The sequence below is a fragment of the Hemiscyllium ocellatum genome, chromosome 8 (genome assembly GCF_020745735.1).
Source record: "Hemiscyllium ocellatum isolate sHemOce1 chromosome 8, sHemOce1.pat.X.cur, whole genome shotgun sequence".
NCBI lineage: Eukaryota > Metazoa > Chordata > Chondrichthyes > Orectolobiformes > Hemiscylliidae > Hemiscyllium > Hemiscyllium ocellatum.
Window position 1 is genome coordinate 67,901,810 of NC_083408.1, and position 19,953 is coordinate 67,921,762.

The 19,953-nt window shown below is 40.8% G+C and overlaps 1 protein-coding gene across 4 annotated transcripts in view; it reads right to left on the bottom strand.

The window, feature by feature from the left end:
* ktn1 (kinectin 1) overlaps positions 1 to 19,953 on the bottom strand; it is a 139,763-nt gene that overhangs the window by 38,781 nt on the left and 81,029 nt on the right. For all 4 annotated transcript variants that reach the window (XM_060829129.1, XM_060829128.1, XM_060829127.1 and 1 more), the window contains 10 exons: positions 19,566 to 19,634; positions 17,214 to 17,251; positions 17,044 to 17,134; positions 11,842 to 11,910; positions 7,752 to 7,789; positions 7,578 to 7,668; positions 5,776 to 5,829; positions 5,484 to 5,521; positions 5,317 to 5,407; positions 4,397 to 4,465 (listed from right to left, as the gene is read on the bottom strand). In XM_060829129.1, the coding sequence (XP_060685112.1) occupies positions 4,397 to 4,465; positions 5,317 to 5,407; positions 5,484 to 5,521; positions 5,776 to 5,829; positions 7,578 to 7,668; positions 7,752 to 7,789; positions 11,842 to 11,910; positions 17,044 to 17,134; positions 17,214 to 17,251; positions 19,566 to 19,634 (648 nt within the window). The remainder of the gene's footprint in view (positions 1 to 4,396; positions 4,466 to 5,316; positions 5,408 to 5,483; positions 5,522 to 5,775; positions 5,830 to 7,577; positions 7,669 to 7,751; positions 7,790 to 11,841; positions 11,911 to 17,043; positions 17,135 to 17,213; positions 17,252 to 19,565; positions 19,635 to 19,953) is intronic.

Genomic DNA, 19,953 nt, shown 5'->3' on the forward strand with positions numbered 1-19,953 from the left:
GGTACTTTCTGTTCACAAAAAAGGACAAATCCAACCTGCCTGAATACTATCCCATCAGAAAAGTGATGAAAGGTGTCATCAGTAGAGCTATCAAGTTGTATCTGCTCAGCAATAAACTGCTCTTGGCTTCTTCATCAACAACCTTCCCTCCAACGCAAGGTCACAAGTGGGGATGTTTGCTGTTGATTGCACAATGTTCAGCATCATTTATGACTCATCAGATACTAAAACAGTGCATGTTCAAATGCAACAAGACCAGAATAATATCCAGTTTCATCTGGCAAGTGGCATATAATATTGGTGCCTCACAAAATGTCAAGTAATAACCCTCTCCAATAACAAAAAAAAATCTAACCAGCCCACTTGGACACACCACTCAATGGCCATGATCAAATCCCTCACTATCAACATCCTGGGGGCATATCATTGAGCAGAAAATCAATTGACTCACCATTTAAACATACTGACTTCAAGATCAGATCAGAGGCCCGAAATGCTGGGCTTAGCAACTCACCTCCTGACTCCCCAAAACCTATCCACCATCTACAAGGCACAAATTAGGAGTGTGATGGAATAGTCCCCAGGTAGGTACAGCTCCAACACAAAAAAAACTTGACATGATCCAGGACAAAAGTTACCCACTTGATTGGAACCACATCCAATCCCTCCACAAAAGCTCAACCACAACAGTGCATGCTATCTACAAGATGCACTGCAGAAATGTAAAAGATCCTGAGACAGCACCATCTATGATGTGGAGAAGCCAGTGTTGGACTGAGGTGGACCAAGTTAAAAATCACAACACCAGGTTATAGTCTAACATATGTATTTGGAAGCACTGGGCTTTCAAGAGCAGCGCTCCGAGAACTTGTGCTTCCAAATAAACCTGGTGGACTAAAACCTGGCGCTGAGATTTTTTTTTAAAACTTAGAAAAAATTAGGAAACTGGTAAAGTCCACATTGATACCCTGGGGTTCAAGTGTTACGAGGTGAGATGAGACGTTCTTCCTCCAGGCATCGGGTAGTGAGGGAGTGGCAGTGGAGGCGGCCCAGGACCTGCATGTCCTCAGCAGAGTGGGAGGGGGAGTTGAAGTGTTCAGCCATGGGGTGGTGGGGTTGATTGGTGTGGGTGTCCCAGAGATGTTCCTAAAGGGCTCTGCGAGAAGGCATCTAGTCTCCCCAATGTAAAGGAGCACCGGCTACAATAAATGACTAATCACAGACCCTATCAGTTTGGTTTTAACTCGGTCTGTCTGAGGCTTCAGTATCTTTCCAACTTCAGACATTTCTGAAGTGAAACCAATGTCTTTTACAATGGAGGCAGAAGGAACGGCTAAGGTGGTAAATAAATCAGCTTTATGAAGGAGGTTACGCTATCCAGGCAAATGTAAAAGGAACAGCAAGTTAAATCACCAGAAGGATTTAAAGCTGATAAGCGAGAGAAGCTGGTATGGCTGTTTGGACAGGATCTAGACAATAGGTGCAGGAGTAGGCCATTCAGCCCTTCAAGCCTGCACCGCCATTTAATATGATCACGGCTGATCATTCCTAATCAGTACCCGCTTCCTGCCTTACCTCCATAATCCTTGATTCCACTATCCTTGAGAGCTCTATTCAACTCTTTCTTAAATGAATCCAGAGACTGGGTCTCCACTGCCCCCTGGGGCAGAGCATTCCACACACCCACCACACTCTGGGTGAAGAAGTTTCTCCTCATCTCTGCCCTAAATGGTCTACCCCTGTATTTTTAAGCTGTGTCCTCTGGTTCAGCACTCACCCATCAGCGGAAACATGTTTCCTGCTGCCAGAGTGTCCAATCCTTTCATAATCTTATATGTCTCAATCATATCCCCTCTCAGTCTTCTAAACTCAAGGGTATACAAGCCCAGTTGCTCCAGTCTTTCAGTGTAAAGTAATCCTTCCATTCCAGTAATTGACCTCGTGAACCTACGCTGCACTCCCTCAATAGCCAGAATGTCTTTCCTCAAATTTGGAGACCAGAACTGCACACAGTACTCCAGGTGTGGTCTCACCAGGGCCCTGCACAGCTGCAGAAGCACCTCTTTGCTTCTATACTCAATCCCTCTTGTTATGAAGGCCAGCATGCTATTAGCCTTCTTCACTACCTGCTGTACCTGCATGCTTGCCTTCATTGACCGGTGTACAAGAATACCTAGATCTCTTTGTACTGCCCCTTTACCTAAATTGATTCCATTTAGGTAATAATCCACATTAAACTGCATCTGCCCACTCACCTAACTTGTCCAGGTCACCCTGTAATCTCCTAACATCCTCATCACATTTCACCCTGCCACCCAGCTTTGCATCATCAGCAAATTTGCTAATGTTATTGCTAATACCATCTTCTATATCATTAACATATATTGTAAAAAGCTGCGGTCCCAGCACTGATCCCTGCGGTACCCCACTGGTCACTGCCTGCCATTCCGAAATGGAGCCATTTATCACTACCCTTTGTTTCCTATCAGCCAACCAATTTTCAATCCAATCTAGTACTTGCCCCCAACAACATGCACCCAAAGTTTACTCACTAACCTCCTATGTGGGACTTGTATCAAAAGCTTTCTGAAAGTCCAGGTACACTACATCTACTGGATCTCCCTCGTCCATCTTCAGAGTTACATCCTCAAAAAATTCCAGAAGATTAGTCAAGCACGATTTCCCCTTCATAAATCCATGCTGACTCTGTCCTATCCTGTTACTATTATCCAGATGTGCCGTAATCTCATCCTTTATAATAGACTCCAGCATCTTCCCCACCACTGAGGTCAGACTAACTGGTCTATAAATTTCCTGCTTTCTCTCTCCCACCTTTCTTAAAAAGTGGCACAACACTAGCCAGCCTCTAATCCGCAAGAACTGATCTCGAATCTATCGAATTCTGGAAAATAATCACCAACGCATCCATGATTTCCCGAGCCACCTCCTTCAGTACCCTGGGATGTAGCCCATCAGGCCCCGGGGACTTATCAACCTTCAGACCTAACAGTCTCTCCAACACCAAATCCTGGCAAATACAGATTTCCTTCAGTTCAGGTCCTTCAGCCACTGTTACCTCAGGGAGATTGCTTGTGTCTTCCCCAGTGAACACAGATCTGAAGTATCCATTTAATTCTTCTGCCATTTCTTTGTTCCCTGTAATATATTCTCCTGTTTCTGCCTTCAAGGGCCCAATTTTAGTCCTAACCATTTTTTTGCCTTGCACATACTTAAAAAAGCTTTTACTATCCTCCTTTATATTATTGGCCAGTTTACCTTCGTACCTCATTTTTCCTCTGTGTATTTCCTTCTTAGTAATCCTCTGTTGCTCTTTAAAAGCTTCCCAGTCCTCCGTTTTCCCACTTATCTTTGCGATGTTATACTTTTTCTCTTTTAACTTTATATGTTTCTTAACTTCCCTCATCAGCCATGGCCGCCCATGCCTTCTCCTGGGATCTTTCTTCCTTTTCGGAATGAACTGATCCTGCAACTTTTGCATTATACACAGAAATATCCGCCATTGTTCCACCACGGTCATCCCTGCTAAGGTATTGCACCATTTAACTTTGGTCAGCTCCTCCCTCATAGCTCCATAATTCCCTTTATTCAACAGAAGTACTGTCACTTCCGACTGTACCCTCTCCCTCTCAAATTGCAGTTTAGTAGAATTCCCAGGGATTACTGTATCAAATATCTAACGATATGTTCGCTTTCACTTTATCATCTATTTGTTTTACTGAAACAAAATCTCAGGAATGGGTTACTTTGTCCTTGAAATAAATGTTCAAATGTGAAGCTCTGAAGATTTACCAGACTTTAAATGCTCACTCTACTTGCTCCCTAAAAAGGTGTTGCCTTTCCAGCCCTGCCTTTGTCACGACTCCCCTTCCATCCCCCCATTCCAGCTACCAATCCGATTCATTCCTCCCTTCAAACAACCAGGTCATACACACCATTTGTATTCACCTATCACAACCTAACCCATTCCACCCCACTCCCTATCCGTAAGCCTGCAGCTCCCCCTACCCCCACTCCATTCATGAAAAAGGGTTATACTCAAAACGGCAACTTCACCTCCTGATGCTGCCTGGCTTGCTGTGCTCTTCCAGCCTCCTGCTGGTCTATTTTAGATTCCAGCATCTGCAGTTATTTTGTGTCTCAAGAAAAAATAAGCCGGAATAGTAAAATGGATAACAATACTCTAAGTTCACCCATAACTGCAGAACATTACAGTAAAAGGCATAAGCTGATCAAAAAGAAAGTTGGTTCAAAATTTGGAAGAGGGGATTTAAAAAAAAAAGCTGATATTTCCACATGAAGTTGAGCGAAAACTATGTGCAATGCTTGGGATATAACCACATTTCAGAATCCTAGAAGAAATTGATCAGGTACTTACTTGCTTACTAATGTCTAAATGTAACTGGTGAATCTGCAATTTCAATTCATTGTTTTCTTGCAGCATGCCCTGTTAAAACCAAAAACAACACTTAAGTTCCTGTCAGAATACATTAAAAACTAGCAAAGGACCATTACACTACTTTGAAGTCAAGTCCTTGATTTTAATTCTAATTTACATGGTAAATAAGCAATATCCAAGTTAGATGCATCTAGATTATTCGGACAGAAGAATTCTGAAGTGACAACTTGTTTCCAGGGACACAGAAATAATTGACAATTTCAAAATGCTCTTCATGTCCACAAATGTCCACAGTCACGACATGCTAAATGAGAAATTTGATGCCTGAACTATGAATGGCGTACATATACAAAATCACAATAAACTGACCAAAACTTTCTTAATTATATTAATACTTGCTAAATTGAAATTTCTATGAAGTGTTCATGCTAGAGCACCAAGTGTACAGCATGACAAATACTGTCAAAATGAAGTCTCAATAAGAATGAGAATGTTAAGTTTGATTAAAAAATTAAAAGCACAGAATCTTGATTTTAAAAAGTTGAGAATATATAATTTACATCATTTATCTACTACCGAAAATCCCAAAAAAAAGGCATCTACTGATTTTTTAAAACTGCCTTTCTGAACAAAAAGAAGCAATATAAAAGATTAAAGTCCATGTCATTGAGTAAGATGTACAATGCTATTAAGTGTCACAGATGCAAGTTCTCAATTTCAGAATGATGGTCAGAAAGGAACATGATATACATCATCCCCATTCAAGCTGAAAAAGCCACTGTTCATGTCAGACATTAAATTAGCCATTTGTTTAAAATGAGAACTGACAATTTATATCCGCTTTCTCATTTCTTGTTAATACAAAATTAGATTGTTAATGGCTTTGCTTATTTGGTTACCTGAATTTCACGCATCTTGCTAGCAGCTGCTTCACTACTGTCTGTTAATGCAGCTTTCAAAGAGGCAATTTCTTGTTCTTGCATACTAATTCTTCAATAAAAGAAAACAGAAATCAGTGGAAGCACATATCTTATTAACATTTCAACATATTGGAAAAAATACTTACACTTTCTCAAGATCATCCAGTTTTGGTGCAGTGGGAACCTATGAATTTAGAATGCAGTTGCATTAAAATTCAATGCTTCAATCTAGTACTATGGAGACTTGGTTTTCTGTCATGCAACTTTACATTCATACAATAATCATTGCAGACAGACAATCTGCCCAAGTAAAAAAAGATAAAGTGTGTTGGCAGACGAGGATCAAATATGGAACAGTAATGAATTAAGACTCCTTCAGCATCCAATACATTAGAAATCTCCATTAGTTAGAACTAAAACATTGAGACAATTCATTACCTGTTGAGCATTTTTTGCTTGCTCGCTGAGTAGTTCCTTTTCCTTTTGTAAATCCTTTGAAGATAATAACAGTTTATTATCTTGTGCTGTATAAACATGAAACTTGACAAAACTAAGTTACAATCAAATAATTTCATGAACATGAAAACCACAGGAATCACAGAATCCAGGGTGTGAAAGCAGACCATTCAAGTACACACTGACCCACTGAAGAAGAACATCCCACCCAGACCCACACCCTGCCCTATCCCTGTAACCCTGCAGAATGCAGTCTGCTTATGGTTAGTCATGGCAAAAAAATTAAAGTATAGAAATCAAAATTCACCAAGATTAACTTGGTACATTTTTCAAATACTGCAACCAATGATCAATGTGTGAAACAAGAGAGATTGCTGAAAAACTGGAAGAAATTAATTTTGCAAACAGTTCAGATTTTAGCCTTGAAATACAATGCCAACTGGCCAATAAGCATAACAAGATAATAAATGAGACGCTGGTGGCCAGTGGGGTGTGTGGAGCAAAGACAATGGTCAAAAGGAACTAGAACACTGAGCAAGTGTTCAAAATATTGACATGAAGTGAGGAACTGGAACATACTGTACTTAGTGTTTCATGGTGGAAAAATTGCTAAATAAAAAAAAGGTAACCAGCCATAAAACATAGGCCAAAAGAAAGATCAAAGCCTTCTGGTTTTACGGCCCAAACTAATCTAAACTCAGACTAACAGATTAGAAAATGCTTTGAGATAAGAGGTTGTCACTCAAGCAGAGTTATGTTTTGAAATGGTTTAATTTTGTAACAAAGTATGAGGCAAACATACTTCTCTCAGTTCTATTGTTATTTTGAGTATTAATGTATTGTAGCCATCAGTTATTGCATGTTACATATGGTTCTTATAGTTAAAAGGATATTGGCAGATGCAAGAAAATGTCAAGCCAAAAAGTGTTGGGGTATTTGGGCCAATATTAAATCACTTCAGTGTGTCATGATAATTTGTCTGCGAGACAATTAACAATTTTTCACATTACCTTGGTACCAGTCAATGAAGTTAATAAGAAGGACAAAGTATGAAGAAAAACCAATGTGATTAACATTTCAAGGAACAAATCAGGAAATGGTAGGAAGCGATATCAGTAAGCTAACCCACATTTTTTTCAATATCAGCAATACTGAGCCTGAAACTAACCATGTGCTGGAAAGTCAATTAAATTTAGGATCCCATGCACAACTAGTGGCTCGAAAAAAATACATGTAACCGCAAGGGGTTGGTGCACAGAGAAGATAGATGGACAACTTCAGTCACCACAGGAGAACAATGGAGGTGTGCCCAGTCAATGAGAAACAAACTAGTGTCTGAAGTAGACAGATAGAAGATCACTGACTTTGTTGATTATGACTCTGAGAAGTACAAAATAAGTTTATGAAATATGCGAAAACATACATGCATCCAAAAGAGGAGTGTTGAACTAAGGTTAAAATTTAAATTCTAAGACTCAAGTTGAGTGACCACAATTCCTTGGGAAGCAGGAAGATAATTAATTTTTTAAAAAGTCAAAAAAAAGCAACTGAGGAGACTGAAATAATACGGCAATTTATTGCAGAGAGAAAATAGCGAGATAAGTAATGCAGATGGGATTGGCAGGAAAAGGAAAGCCTGAGACAACACAGAAAAGCCACAGCTGCAAGAGACTTAAAACAAATTCAAAGTGTAATAGTAGATGGTGGAAGTAATGATTCAGCATTATGGCAACTGCAAGCACCCTGTGCATGTCACTTTACAAATAAGGAAGTTAAGACAGTACCTGTATTATTTTCTCATTGCTTTCTATTGTACACAACTTTGACTCCAATAGGCTTTGAATGAAGTTAATTTTTTCATTCTTCTCATGGATTCTACAGTTAAAGAAATCAGTTTTAAGACATGTAAAAATTAGACCCAGAAATAAATTATGATCACTCAATTATTTAATACTTACATTTTCTGTAGTTTTGATACCATGGATGCAGAAGCAACCTAAAAAAGGTGGTGAAAGGACAGAAAATAATGCTGCATTATTTAACAGTAAAACACTAGATGTTGGGCAAGTATGATCTGTCAATCAAATAAAGTCATTAACTTTTAAAAAAAAGTCAAAAAGTAACTTAAGTATTTGACTTTTCTTAACATGGCAAACAGAAAACATGGTTGTTGCAACAGCACAACAGCCATGGCTCAGCTGGTAACTCACTCCTCTGAACCACCAGGTTCTGGATTCAAATCTCAATTCAGGGCTTGAGTGAAGAAAAACAAAGAGGACACACTGAGGAAAGTACAACATTTCAGATGAAACATTAAATGGAGACCAAATCAGCCTGCTTAAAGAGATGTAAAAAGATTGTAAAAAGAAAAGCAGGGAGCTACCTCTGGGGTCTCAGCCAATATAGAACTCTGTCAAAATCCACAAAAAAAAACTGGTCATAACAACACTGTTGCTTGGAAGTAATTTGTCAAGAATAAATTAGCTGCTGCCTTTCCTAAATTACACAAGTGATCTTGCTTCAAGAGTACTTAATTGATAGTGAAGTACTTTGTGATGTTTTGGCAATGGAGAGAAATCAATTTTTTTTTTTAAAAATGGAGATTTGAAAAAATTTTGATTTCTCACAAACTATCAATTGCCATAACAAAACCCAACTTAAACGTGACAATAGTTAGGGCTCAAAATGAACAAGTTGGACCAATTCAATGAGATCTACCTGATGTTTTTCACTTTCCATCATTTCAACTCAAGGTTTTCAAATTTCTCCTTGTACCAACAAACAAAATAGAAATCTAGAAATTAATAATGCAAATGAATATGAGGGTGGAGTATGAAAGGGAAACTCTTGCTTCACCAATCTCATTAAATTCTTTCAATGTAACAGGGAGTGTGTAATTCAGTAAAAGCCTTCAAAAACATCTTCAATTGTGAGTCCCGCAATAAAATAATGAATAAGATCCAAGAACAGACAGTTAATGAGTACATTGTAAAATGGAATGCCAGATGGTTTTAGGACAGTGATTAGAGTGTGAAAATCTAGTGCAGTTATTCATTAGATTAGAAAATAAGCAACCGTGCCCCACAAGGATCAGTGCTGTTCTCTCAATTTTAAGTGATATTTTGCAGTTTTTGAATCCACCTATTTCTAAATTTGCAGATGACACCAAACCCAGTGAAAGAGAGAATGTCAAGACTGAGCAGTGATATGGAGGAGCCAGTGTTGGGCTAGGGTGGACAACATTTTTAAAAAAAATCACACCACCAGGTTATTGTCCAACAGGTTTATTTGGAAGCACTAGTTTTCGGAGCACTGCTCCTTCATTAGGTAGTTGTGGAGCAGGATCATAAGACAATTTATAGCCAAAAGATCATAGTGTCAAACAACTGATGAGATATACTGAACAAACCTATATTGCTGTTAAGTCTTTCATCTTTCAAAGTGGGTACAGATTTCAGTTCATTAATATGTAAATCCCAGAACTGCTTTCCAGTCAAATTCTTGAGATAACTTAAGGTTTTATATTTTAAAAAAGTGACATCTCAGTTCAGACAATGCATTAAAAGGTGAGAGATTTTAGATTAGATTAGATTCCCTTCAGAATAGAAACAGGCCCTTTGGCCCAACAAGTACATACCTACCCTCTGAAGTTTAACCCAACCAGACCCATTCCTCTACCCTATATTTACCCCTGACTGACGCACCTAACACTACGGGCAATTTAACGAACCTGCACACCTTGGGATTGTGGGAGGAAACCCACGCAGGTTAGAGAACACTGAGCAGGACATCTACTTACCAAATGAATAAGTGACAGTTAAGTTCAGCACAAATAGATGTGAGGCAGCTTATTTTAGGAGGAAGAATTGAGAGGTTACTTATTATTTAAACAGCGAAAGTTCAAGTAGGATGGAAGAACAAAGTCACCTGCAAATGCAATAATAACTAAAAATTGTGGCAGACACGAGCAAAACAGTCTCCCCAATGTAGAGATGGTCAAGGTAAATTTAAGGTCAGGGTGGAACGTGTGAGTGAAGTTGATGAATTTACCTGGAGCATCTCTGACCAACACATTCCACCCTGACCTTAAATTTACCTGGACCATCTCAGACACCTCCCTCCCCATCTCCATTAATGACAACCGACTTGACACTGACATTTTTTTTTTTTACAAACCCACCGACTCCCACAACTACCTGGATTACACCTCTCCCACCCTATCTCTTGCAAAATGCCATCCTGTATTCCCAATTCCTCTGCCTCCACCGTATCTGCTCCCAGGAGGACCAGTTCCATCACAGAACACACCAGATGGCCTCCTTCTTTAGAGACCGCAGTTTCCCTTCCCACGTGGTTAAAGATGCCCTCCAACGCATCTCGTCCACATCCCGCACCTCCACCCTCAGATTCCACCCCTCCAACCGTAACAAGGACAGAACGCCCCGGTGCTCACCTTCCACCCTACCAACCTTCGCATAAACCAAATCATCCGCCGACATTTCCGCCACCTCCAAAAAGACCCCACCACCAGGCATATATTTCCCTCCCCACCCCTTTCCGCCTTCCGCAAAGACCACTCCCTCCGTGACTACCTGGTCAGGTCCACGGCCCCCTATGACGCACCCTCCCATCCTGGCACTTCCCCCTGCCACCGCAGGAACTGTAAAACCTGTGCCCACACCTCCTCCTTCACCTCTATCCAAGGCCTAAAAGGAGTCTACCACATCCACGAATATCATTTATTGTATCCGTTGCTCCCGATGCGGTCTCCTCTACATTGGGGAGACTGGGCGCCTACTAGCAGAGCGCTTTAGGGAACATCTCCGAGACATCCACACCAATCAACCACACCACCCCATGGACCAACATTTCAACTCCCCCCTCCCACTCTGCCGAGGACATGGAGGTCCTGGGCCTCCTTCACTGCTGCTCCCTCACCACCAGACGCCAGGAGGAAGAACGCCTCATCTTCCGCCTCGGAACACTTCAACCCCAGGGCATCAATGTAGACTTCAACAGTTTCCTCATTTCCCCTTCCCCCACCTCATCCTAGTTTCAAACTTCCAGCTGAGCACTGTCCCCATGACTTGCCCGACCTGCCTAGCTCCTTTTTCCACCTATCCACTCCACCCTCTCCTCCCTGACCTATCACCTTCATCTCCTCCCCCACTCACCCATTGTACTCTATGCTACTTTCTCCCCTACCCCACCCTCCTCTAGCTCATCTCTCCACGCTTGAGGCTCTCTGCCTTTATTCCTGATGAAGGGCTTTTGTCCGAAACGTTGATTTCGCTGCTCGTTGGATGCTGCCTGAACTGCTGTGCTCTTCCAGCACCACTAATCCAGAATCTGGTTTCCAGCATCTGCAGTCATTGTTTTTACCTCATTTTTTTAAAATCAACCTGTTCAGACATGATACACTTTGTGAAGTGGAGATCATGTCTAACTTTTTTTTTAGATAACTAGGTGTGTAAACAAGGACTGCACGAAGGCTTTTGATAAAGGTCTCACATAGCACATTTAGACGAGCAATAGAAATGTCACAGCATAGAAGATTATGGGACAAGTGCTGGAAAGTTAAGAACAAGTAGATGATTTATGACATGCACAAACAATGGGCCAAAGGGTCTTTTTCTGTGTTGTAAAATCTGACTCTAAAACAATGATCTCTGAATCAGTTGAGTCTTGAACCAGTGCCTTCTTGCTTGGTGGAAGATACACTACCCTTAACAGCTACGCTCATATTTGTAATTACTCTTCTCTAGTGAAGAAAACTAATTGGTGAAACTAGAATGTCTTAATTGCTTTGTTTTGAGGAAGGTGCTGGCTCTCATGAAAACTAGTTTGTTCATAACTGCCAGCTTTTATTTCTGTCTATTAATTTATGATTGGCAACATATCTTACAGTTGTTACATAAAAAGATGAAGCAGTATAGATAAGTGCTTGTTTATGCTAGACTGACAGACATTTGGTCTGTTTTGTGTGGTTTGATAAGTAAACCTTATTTAAACTTGTCTAGTAAACAAATTAAATATATCTTATCTTACCTGTTCATCATTTTTCATTTGAAGCTCTTGAATTTCTTGGTTTAAGTTTCTATTTTCCTCCCTCAAATTCTTGAAAGTGGAGTATAAAATACAAAACATAAGATTTAGTCAGTTTAAATACCCAATATATCATTGTAATGGCCAGAAATTTCTGGGTTCAATCAGTATGGATCTGACATATTAAAATCACTTTTATAACTGAAGAATATTCTTAAGACAGGTGCAAAGTGAGCCCACTGCATTATGCATGGCCATAGATTGTCAGTAAAATCAGATGTAATGGTGTTACAGTTAAACAAAGGTAATTATGAGGGCATGAGAAAGGAACTGACGAACATCGACTGGAAGCAGAGCCTAGCAGGGAAGACAGTAGAGCAAAAATGGCAGGAGTTTGTGGGTATAATGGAGGACACAGTACAGAGGTTCATCCCCAAGAAAAGATAGATTATCCGGGGAGGGATTAGACAGCCATGGCTGACAAAGGAAGTCAGGAAATGAATTAAAGAAGAAAAAAAGAGAGAGATCCTATAAAGTGGCCAAGAGCACTGGGAAATCAGAAGATTGGGAAGGCTACAAAAACAGAGGATAACAAAGAGAAATAAGGAAGGAGAGGATCAAATATGAAGGTCGGCTAGCCAGTAATATTAGAAATGATAGTAAAAGTTTCTTTCAGTACATAAGAAATAAACGACAGGCAAAAGTAGACATTGGGCCACTTCAAACTGATATCTGATGGGAGATAAGGAAATAGCTGGAGAACTTAACAAGTACTTTGCATCAGTCTTCACTGTGGAAGACTGAGTAATATCCCAACAATTAAAGGGAGTCAGGGGGCGGTGTCGAGTATGGTTGCCATTACAAAAGAGAAAGTGCTAGAAAAGCTAAAAGGTCTTAAAATTGACAAATCTCCTGGCCCCGATGAGCTACACCCTAGAGTTCTGAGGGAGGTGGCTGAGAAAATAGCGGAGGCGTTGGTTGAGATCTTTCAAACGTCACTGGAGTCAGGGAAAGTCCCGAATGATTGGAAGACCGCTGTTGTAACCCCATTGTTCAAGAAAGGATCAAGACAAAAGATGGAAAATTATAGGCCAATTCACCTAACCTCAGTTGTTGGTAAAATTCTAGAATCCATCGTTAAGGATGGGATTTCTAAATTCTTGGAAGTGCAGGGTCGGATTAGAACAAGTCAACATGGAGTTAGTAAGGGGAGGTCGTGCCTAACAAACCTGTTGGAATTCTTGAAGGTGACAAGTAGGTTAGACGAGGGAAACCCAGTGGATGTGGTCTAGCTAGACTTCCAAAAGGCCTTTGATAAGGTGCCACATGGGAGGCTGCTGAGCAAGGTGAGGGCCCATGGTGTTCGCGGTGAGTTACTGGTATGGATTGAGGATTGTCTGTCTGACAGAAGGCAGAGAGTTGGGATAAAAGGTTCTTTTTCGGAAAGGCAGCCGGTGACCAGCGGTGTCCCATAGGGTTCAGTATTGGGGCCGCAGCAGTTCACGTTATATATTAATGATCTGGATGAAGGAACTGGGGGCATTCTGGCGAAATTTGCCGATGATACAAAGATAGGTGGACAGGAAGGTAGTATTGAGGAAGTGGGGAGACTGCAGAAGGATCTAGACAGTTTGGGAGAATGGTCCAGGAAATGGCTGATGGAATTCAATGTGAGCAAATGCAAGGTCTTGCACTTTGGAAAAAAGAATACAAGCATGGACTACTTTCTAAATGGTGAGAAAATTCATAAAGCCAAAGTACAAAGGGATCTGGGAGTTCTCGTCGAGGATTCTCTAAAGGTAAAGATGCAGGTTGAGTCAGTGATTAAGAAAGCGCATGCATTGTTGTCATTTATCTCAAGAGGGTTGGAATATAAAAGCAGCTATGTGCTACTGAGACTTTATAAAGCTCTGGTTAGGCCCCATTTGGAGTTGTGTGTCCAGTTTTGGTCCCCACACCTCAGGAGGGACATACTGGCACTGGAGCGTGTCCAGCAGACATTGACACAGATGATCCCTGGAATGGTAGGTCTAACATACAAGGAACGGCTGAGGATCCTGGGATTGTACTTATTGGAGTTTAGAAGGTTAAGGGGAGATCTAATAGAAACTTCTAAGATAATACATGGCTTGGAAAAGGTAGACGCTAAGAAATTGTTTCCGTTAGGCAGGGAGACTAGGACCCGTGGATATAGCCTTAAAATTAGAGGGGGTCAATTCAGAACACAAATGCGGAGACATTTCTTCAGCCAGAGAGTGGTGGGCCTGTGGAATTCATTGCTGTGGAGTGCAGTGGAGGCTGGGATGCTAAATGTCTTCAAGGTAGAGATTGATAAATTCTTGATGTCACAAGGAATTGAGGGCTACCGGGAGAATACGGGTAAATGGAGTTTAAATGCCCATCAGCCTCGATTCAACGGCAGAGCAGACTCGATGGGCCAAATGGCCTTACTTCCACTCCTGCGTGTTATGGTCTTAAAATCAAGTTATACAACAAGACAGGTGTATGGGATCTTTGAGCCACTTGATTTCACAATAGTAAGACTTCGAAAAATGAAGTCTTGATTGTTTTGAATATCATTATCTGAACCAAACAAGTTTCTGGAAGAAAATAGATCCTATGCTTAATTAATTCATCTCCCAATAGGAGTGAAGGCAGCGGCATTATAGTCTATGGTGAACAAAGAACTCTTTAAATATTACAAATCTTCCACAAAACAATGTTTGCAGTGACCCTGCTAAGAGCGCAGGACAAGACTAAGAAATATTTGCCTCAAAAGAGAGTCAGGAAGTAGTGTGGGCCAATTAGATCCTTCAGTCTGTTTCCAATTAAATAAGGTAACAGCTAATCTGCAAACTCACATGCTTGAATATATCTTTGGCCAATACAATTTGCCTTGTCCATATTGGATTCATATCACAGGAACTTCCATATCCACTTCAGTGGTTGGCAGGATCTGTGTTATGCTTCATCTGAAAGCTGACAACTTGGAAGATGTAAGTGTTCCCAATAGGTCAAATGACCATAAACCCATAAGACAAAAGAGCAGAATTAGGCCATTTGACCCACTGTGTCTGCTCCACCATCCGTTCATGATTGATAAGTTTGTCAACTTCATTCTTCTGTCTTCTCCCTGTAATTGTTGATCCCCTTACTAATCAAAAATTCTCTCATTTGGTCTTACATACAATGACTTATTGTCCCAGAAGGCTGAGGAGGCTGAGTTCAACAGATTCACTATTCTCTAGCTGAAGAAATTCCTTCTGGTTTCAGTTCTGAAGGGGTGTCCCTTCATTCAGGAGCTGTGCACTCAGGCCCTCATCTGTCCTACTAAGAGGAGATCTTTTCCACGTGTACTCTATCTGGACCTCTGTATTCTCTAAATCTCAATCAGATCCTCCCCTCACCCTTCTAGAGTACAGACCTAGAGTCCCTCAACACCCATCACATGACAAATCTTTTACCAAGGATCATTCTTGTAAACCTCACTTCTCCCCAAAGTCCTTCCTCCTTACCTTTTATCTGAGCCTGCTTGGCACACCCTCCTCATTCCTGAAGAAAGGAATATGCTCGAAACGTCAATTCTCCTGCTCCTTGGATGCTGCCTGACCTGCTGCGCTTTTCCAGCCACACATTTTTCATCTCTGGACTCCCTCCAACCCTAGCACATCCTTCCTTCAATACAAAGGCCAAAACTGCTCATAATATTTCAAATACAGCCTGCCCACAGTCCTCTACAGCCTCAGTTGTGCATCACTGCTCTTGTATTCTCGCCCTCTTGAAAAGAATACGAACATTTATTTGCATTCATAACTACCAAAGGAGTCTGCATTGTCAATGAGGACTCAAGTCCCTTTGTACTTCAGATTTTGAAGCCTTTCCCTGCTTATATCCATGTTTTGACCTTTCCTACCAAATAGCATAATCTCACACCTTCCCCACATTGTATTCCATATGCCACTTCTCTGCCCACTCTCCTGGCCTGTCTAAGTCCTTAAACAGCCTCCCCATTTCCTCAACACTATTTATCCCTTCACTTATTTTTGTGCCTTCGGCAAGTTTCGCAAAAATGCCCTTGGTTCCTACCTCCAAAATAGTTCACGTATAACGTTAATAGGTGCGAACCTAACACTGGCCTCTGTGGAACTCCACTCGTCATAGAATACAATGCAGAAAGATGCCATTCAGCCCATGCAGTCTACAATGACACGCCAAAGAGCATCCTATCCAGACTCACTCGTAACCCCACATGAAGTGATTAGTAACCATGATCAATCCATCTAACATTCACATCTCTGGATTTAGGGAGGAAGCTGGAGTACCCAGAGGAAACCTATACAAGCAAATGGAGAATATGTAAACTCCACAGTCACCCAAGGCTGGAATGAAACCCAGGTACCCGGTACGGAGAGACAGTAGTGCTAACTACTGTGCTACCCTTCAGGATAAGCTCATGCAGGTATTGAGCAAGCCTGCACTGAAGCATTTAGTGAAGTGATCACTGGCTGCCATCTTAAAAACCCTTTATCCCCACTCTCTGCCTTCTAGCAGTCAGCCAAGCCCCTATCCATGCTAAATACCTTGCCCCTAAGAGTGTGTTCTTATTTAGCAGCTTCCCGTGTGGCAACTTTGAACTGGAGATGGCTCACACAGCAGATACAGATGTACTAACTGCTTGCTGAATAACAAAGTACATTTTCCACTGCAAGGCAATTGCAAATGCAAGTTGGAAACAACTTCACTTGCCCTGGTTATTGTTGGTCTCAAGAGCATCACAGTCGGATGGCTGGGAATTGTCTTCCCAATGTCTTGGCATAGTGAGTGCCTTTTCTCTTCTTGGTTGTTTTCCCTTTAAATCGCTACCATCCCTACCTCACACCTATTTATAAACCTCGTCCAACCCACAAGAGATGTCTGAAAACATGTCTACCATCCAAGCAAGCAAAGCTAACCAAGTTATTTTACCTTGAACAGGCACTTAAAACACAATTAAGTTTCTAAAAAGCGCCACATGAAAGTTAGAGCAAAGGATCTGGTTTAAAACACATGAACTCACAGTTCAGGTAATGAATCCTTATTTATTGAGTACCATTTAAGCTAATCACTCATGAACTTTGTACTTTTGTGATAATCAAGAAACCAGGTTTCTTAATATAGCTAAATCTGTTGCTCTCCATGATGGATAATTTGAAATGCTTTACGTACCTCAATTTCTGCTCCTTTGTTTGCCACTTCAATGAGTCCACTTTCTAACAACTCTTCAACTGTTTTTATTTTTTCATTCCGTTCTTGAAGACTGGTTAAAAAGACATGACAAACTCATACAAGGGAAACAAAACAATGGTGGCTTAAACTGAACAGCCATGGTGACTCACCCTTTTTGCATCTGTTCCAACATACATAAAGCTGAAGCCTGCATACAGAAAAGTGCGAGATGAATTTGTATTAAGAATCTCCAAGGTCAAAACATTCAAGAATGCGTAATTACACTGATCAGTGTTGTGATGCATAATTCATGAAAACTTTCCAAAATTCTGGTCTCTTCCATGCTGCATCATGGATAATTTGAATCATTTTACATACAGAAAAAAAGTCTATAAACCTCATTTTGTCTATTCTGCAATAAAATTGTTTCTCTATGCTGAAAATTGCTGAAATTAAGTTCATTTGGAGCTAACAAGAAGAAAAATAGAAGAAACAAATCCAGTAAAAATAACAAAGTTATCTAAAATGAGGTACTGTGAAGTAGAGAAGTAACTGATGCTTAGGTTTGGTCAACTCCTTTACTATCTATGGAACACTGGTCCTCAAAGTTGTGCCAACCTTTTATCTTACTCAAAGATCAAACTAAGCAACTCAGCCTTCATTTTATTATCATTCATGTGCCTATCCAAGAGTGACTTAAATGCCCCGAATGTATCCAACTCTACCGCCACTGGCAATGCATTCCATGTACCCACCACTCTCTGTGGGAAGATCCTACCTCTGACATCTCCGCTAAATCTTCCTCCAATCACCTTAAAATTATACCACCTTGTGATTTTTTTTTCCCAGGACAGAAATGGCAAAGTCTTTGACGATTCACTCTATGTCTATCATCTTGTACACCTTTATAAAGTCCCCTCTCACCCTTCTTCACTCTAATGAGAAAGCCTAAGCTCCCTCAAACCTTTTTCACAAGGCATGCCTTCCAGTCCAGGCAGGATCCTGGTAAATCTCCTCGGCACCTTCTCTGAACCTTCTACATCCTTCTGCCAATGAGGCAACCAGAGTTGAACACCATATATCAAGTGTGGTCTAGCCAAGGCTTTTTAAGAGCTGCATTAAAACCTCGCAGCTCTTAAACTCAATTCCCCTGCTAATGAAAGTCAACACAAAATACACCTTGATAATTCTAACAAGATGGGTGGCAACTTAGAGGGATGTATGGATGTGGATCCAAGATCTGATAATGTGTTGCTGGAAATGCGCAGGTCAGGTAGCATCCAAGGAGCAGGAGAATCGACGTTTTGGGCATTAGCCCTTCTTCAGGAATTCTTGCTGCCTGACCTGCTGTGCTTTTCCAGCAACACATTTTCAGCTCTGATCTCCAGCATCTGCAGTCCTCACTTTCTCCCTGTGGACCCAAGATCCCTTTCTTCCTTCACACTGCCAAGAACTCTGCCCTGTTCGTGGGTTCAAATTCGACTTCCAACATGAATCACGTCACAATTTTCTAGGTTGAATTCCATCTGCCACTTCTCAGCCCTGTCAGTATTCTATTGCAACGCACAAAAGCCCTCCACACTATCCACCACTCCATCAACCTTCGTGTCATCGGCAAACTTACTAATCTACGCTTCTACTCCCTCATCCAAATCGTTTATAAAAATCGCGAAGTCCCAAAACAGATCCTTGTGGAACACCACTGGTCAGAGCTCCAGGCTGAATACATGTCAGCTACGGCCATCCTCTACCTTTCTATGGGCAGCCAGCTTTATACCCAAACAGCCCAATTTCCTTGTATCCCATACCTTTATTTTTTTCATTCGGAATTTAATTAAACACTTTATTAAAATACATGACCACCACATCCACTGCTCTACCTTCAATTTATTTTGTCATATCCTCAAATATGTCAATAAAACATTTGTGAAGCATGACCTGCCCCTCTCAAAGACTATAAAATTATGGTTTTCCAAGTAATCATAACTCTTGTCTCTCAGGATCCTTAATAATTTGCCCACAGACCTAAGACTTACTGGGCTGTAACTCTTCAGATTATCCCTATTCCTTTTCTTGAACAAAGGAAAAACAGCATTCGCCACTCTCCAATCATGTGGCACTACTCCACTGGACAGCGAGGATGCAAATATCGGCGCCAAAGGCTCCAATCTCTTCCCTCGCTTCTTGTACTAACTTTGGATATATGTTTAGATCAGTGGTGCTAGAAAAGCACAGCAAGTCAAGCATCCGAGGAGCAGGAAAATTGACGTTTCGAGCAAAAACCCTTCATCAGGAAGGGCCCTTTGTGTCTGGCCCAGGGGACTTCCCTATCATTAGGTCATCAGGATAATCCTGCAAATTTTAGATACTTATTGGATTTTCTTGTTTAAAACTCCAACTGTGAGTGTTAGTATATTAACGTAGCCATTATACTACCATACTATTTCAAATTAAAAATTACTAAAGCCAAAAAGATCAACAGAACTAATTTAAAGAAAAACTAAGCCAAAAGTACATCTTACCTGTTCAGATGTCTGAACCTGTAGCTTTTGCACTTCAGCTGTTAAGGTATTTTTCTCTTTTTGCAAACTCTAAGTATTAAAAAAAAGTGTATTCTTAATTTATAAGCATATATCTTTTCATCAAGTGAGGGGGGAAAATAAAGTGTAAAAGGATGAACTTCATGTTTCGAGAAACTACCCAATGTTGAGAAAGGCAGATTTAAATGACAATACTCAATATTACACGTGCAAACAAACTCCACTTGCTCAACCTTAATGCACCCTGTTCTCAGAAGGCTGCCAACTCCACTAAAATAATTTCAAAAGAATCAAGTTAGCAATGCCAAACTATTTCTTCTTTCATCCTTTTCAAAGTGTGATAATGCTGCTCCTTAAACAAGGTTAGGTT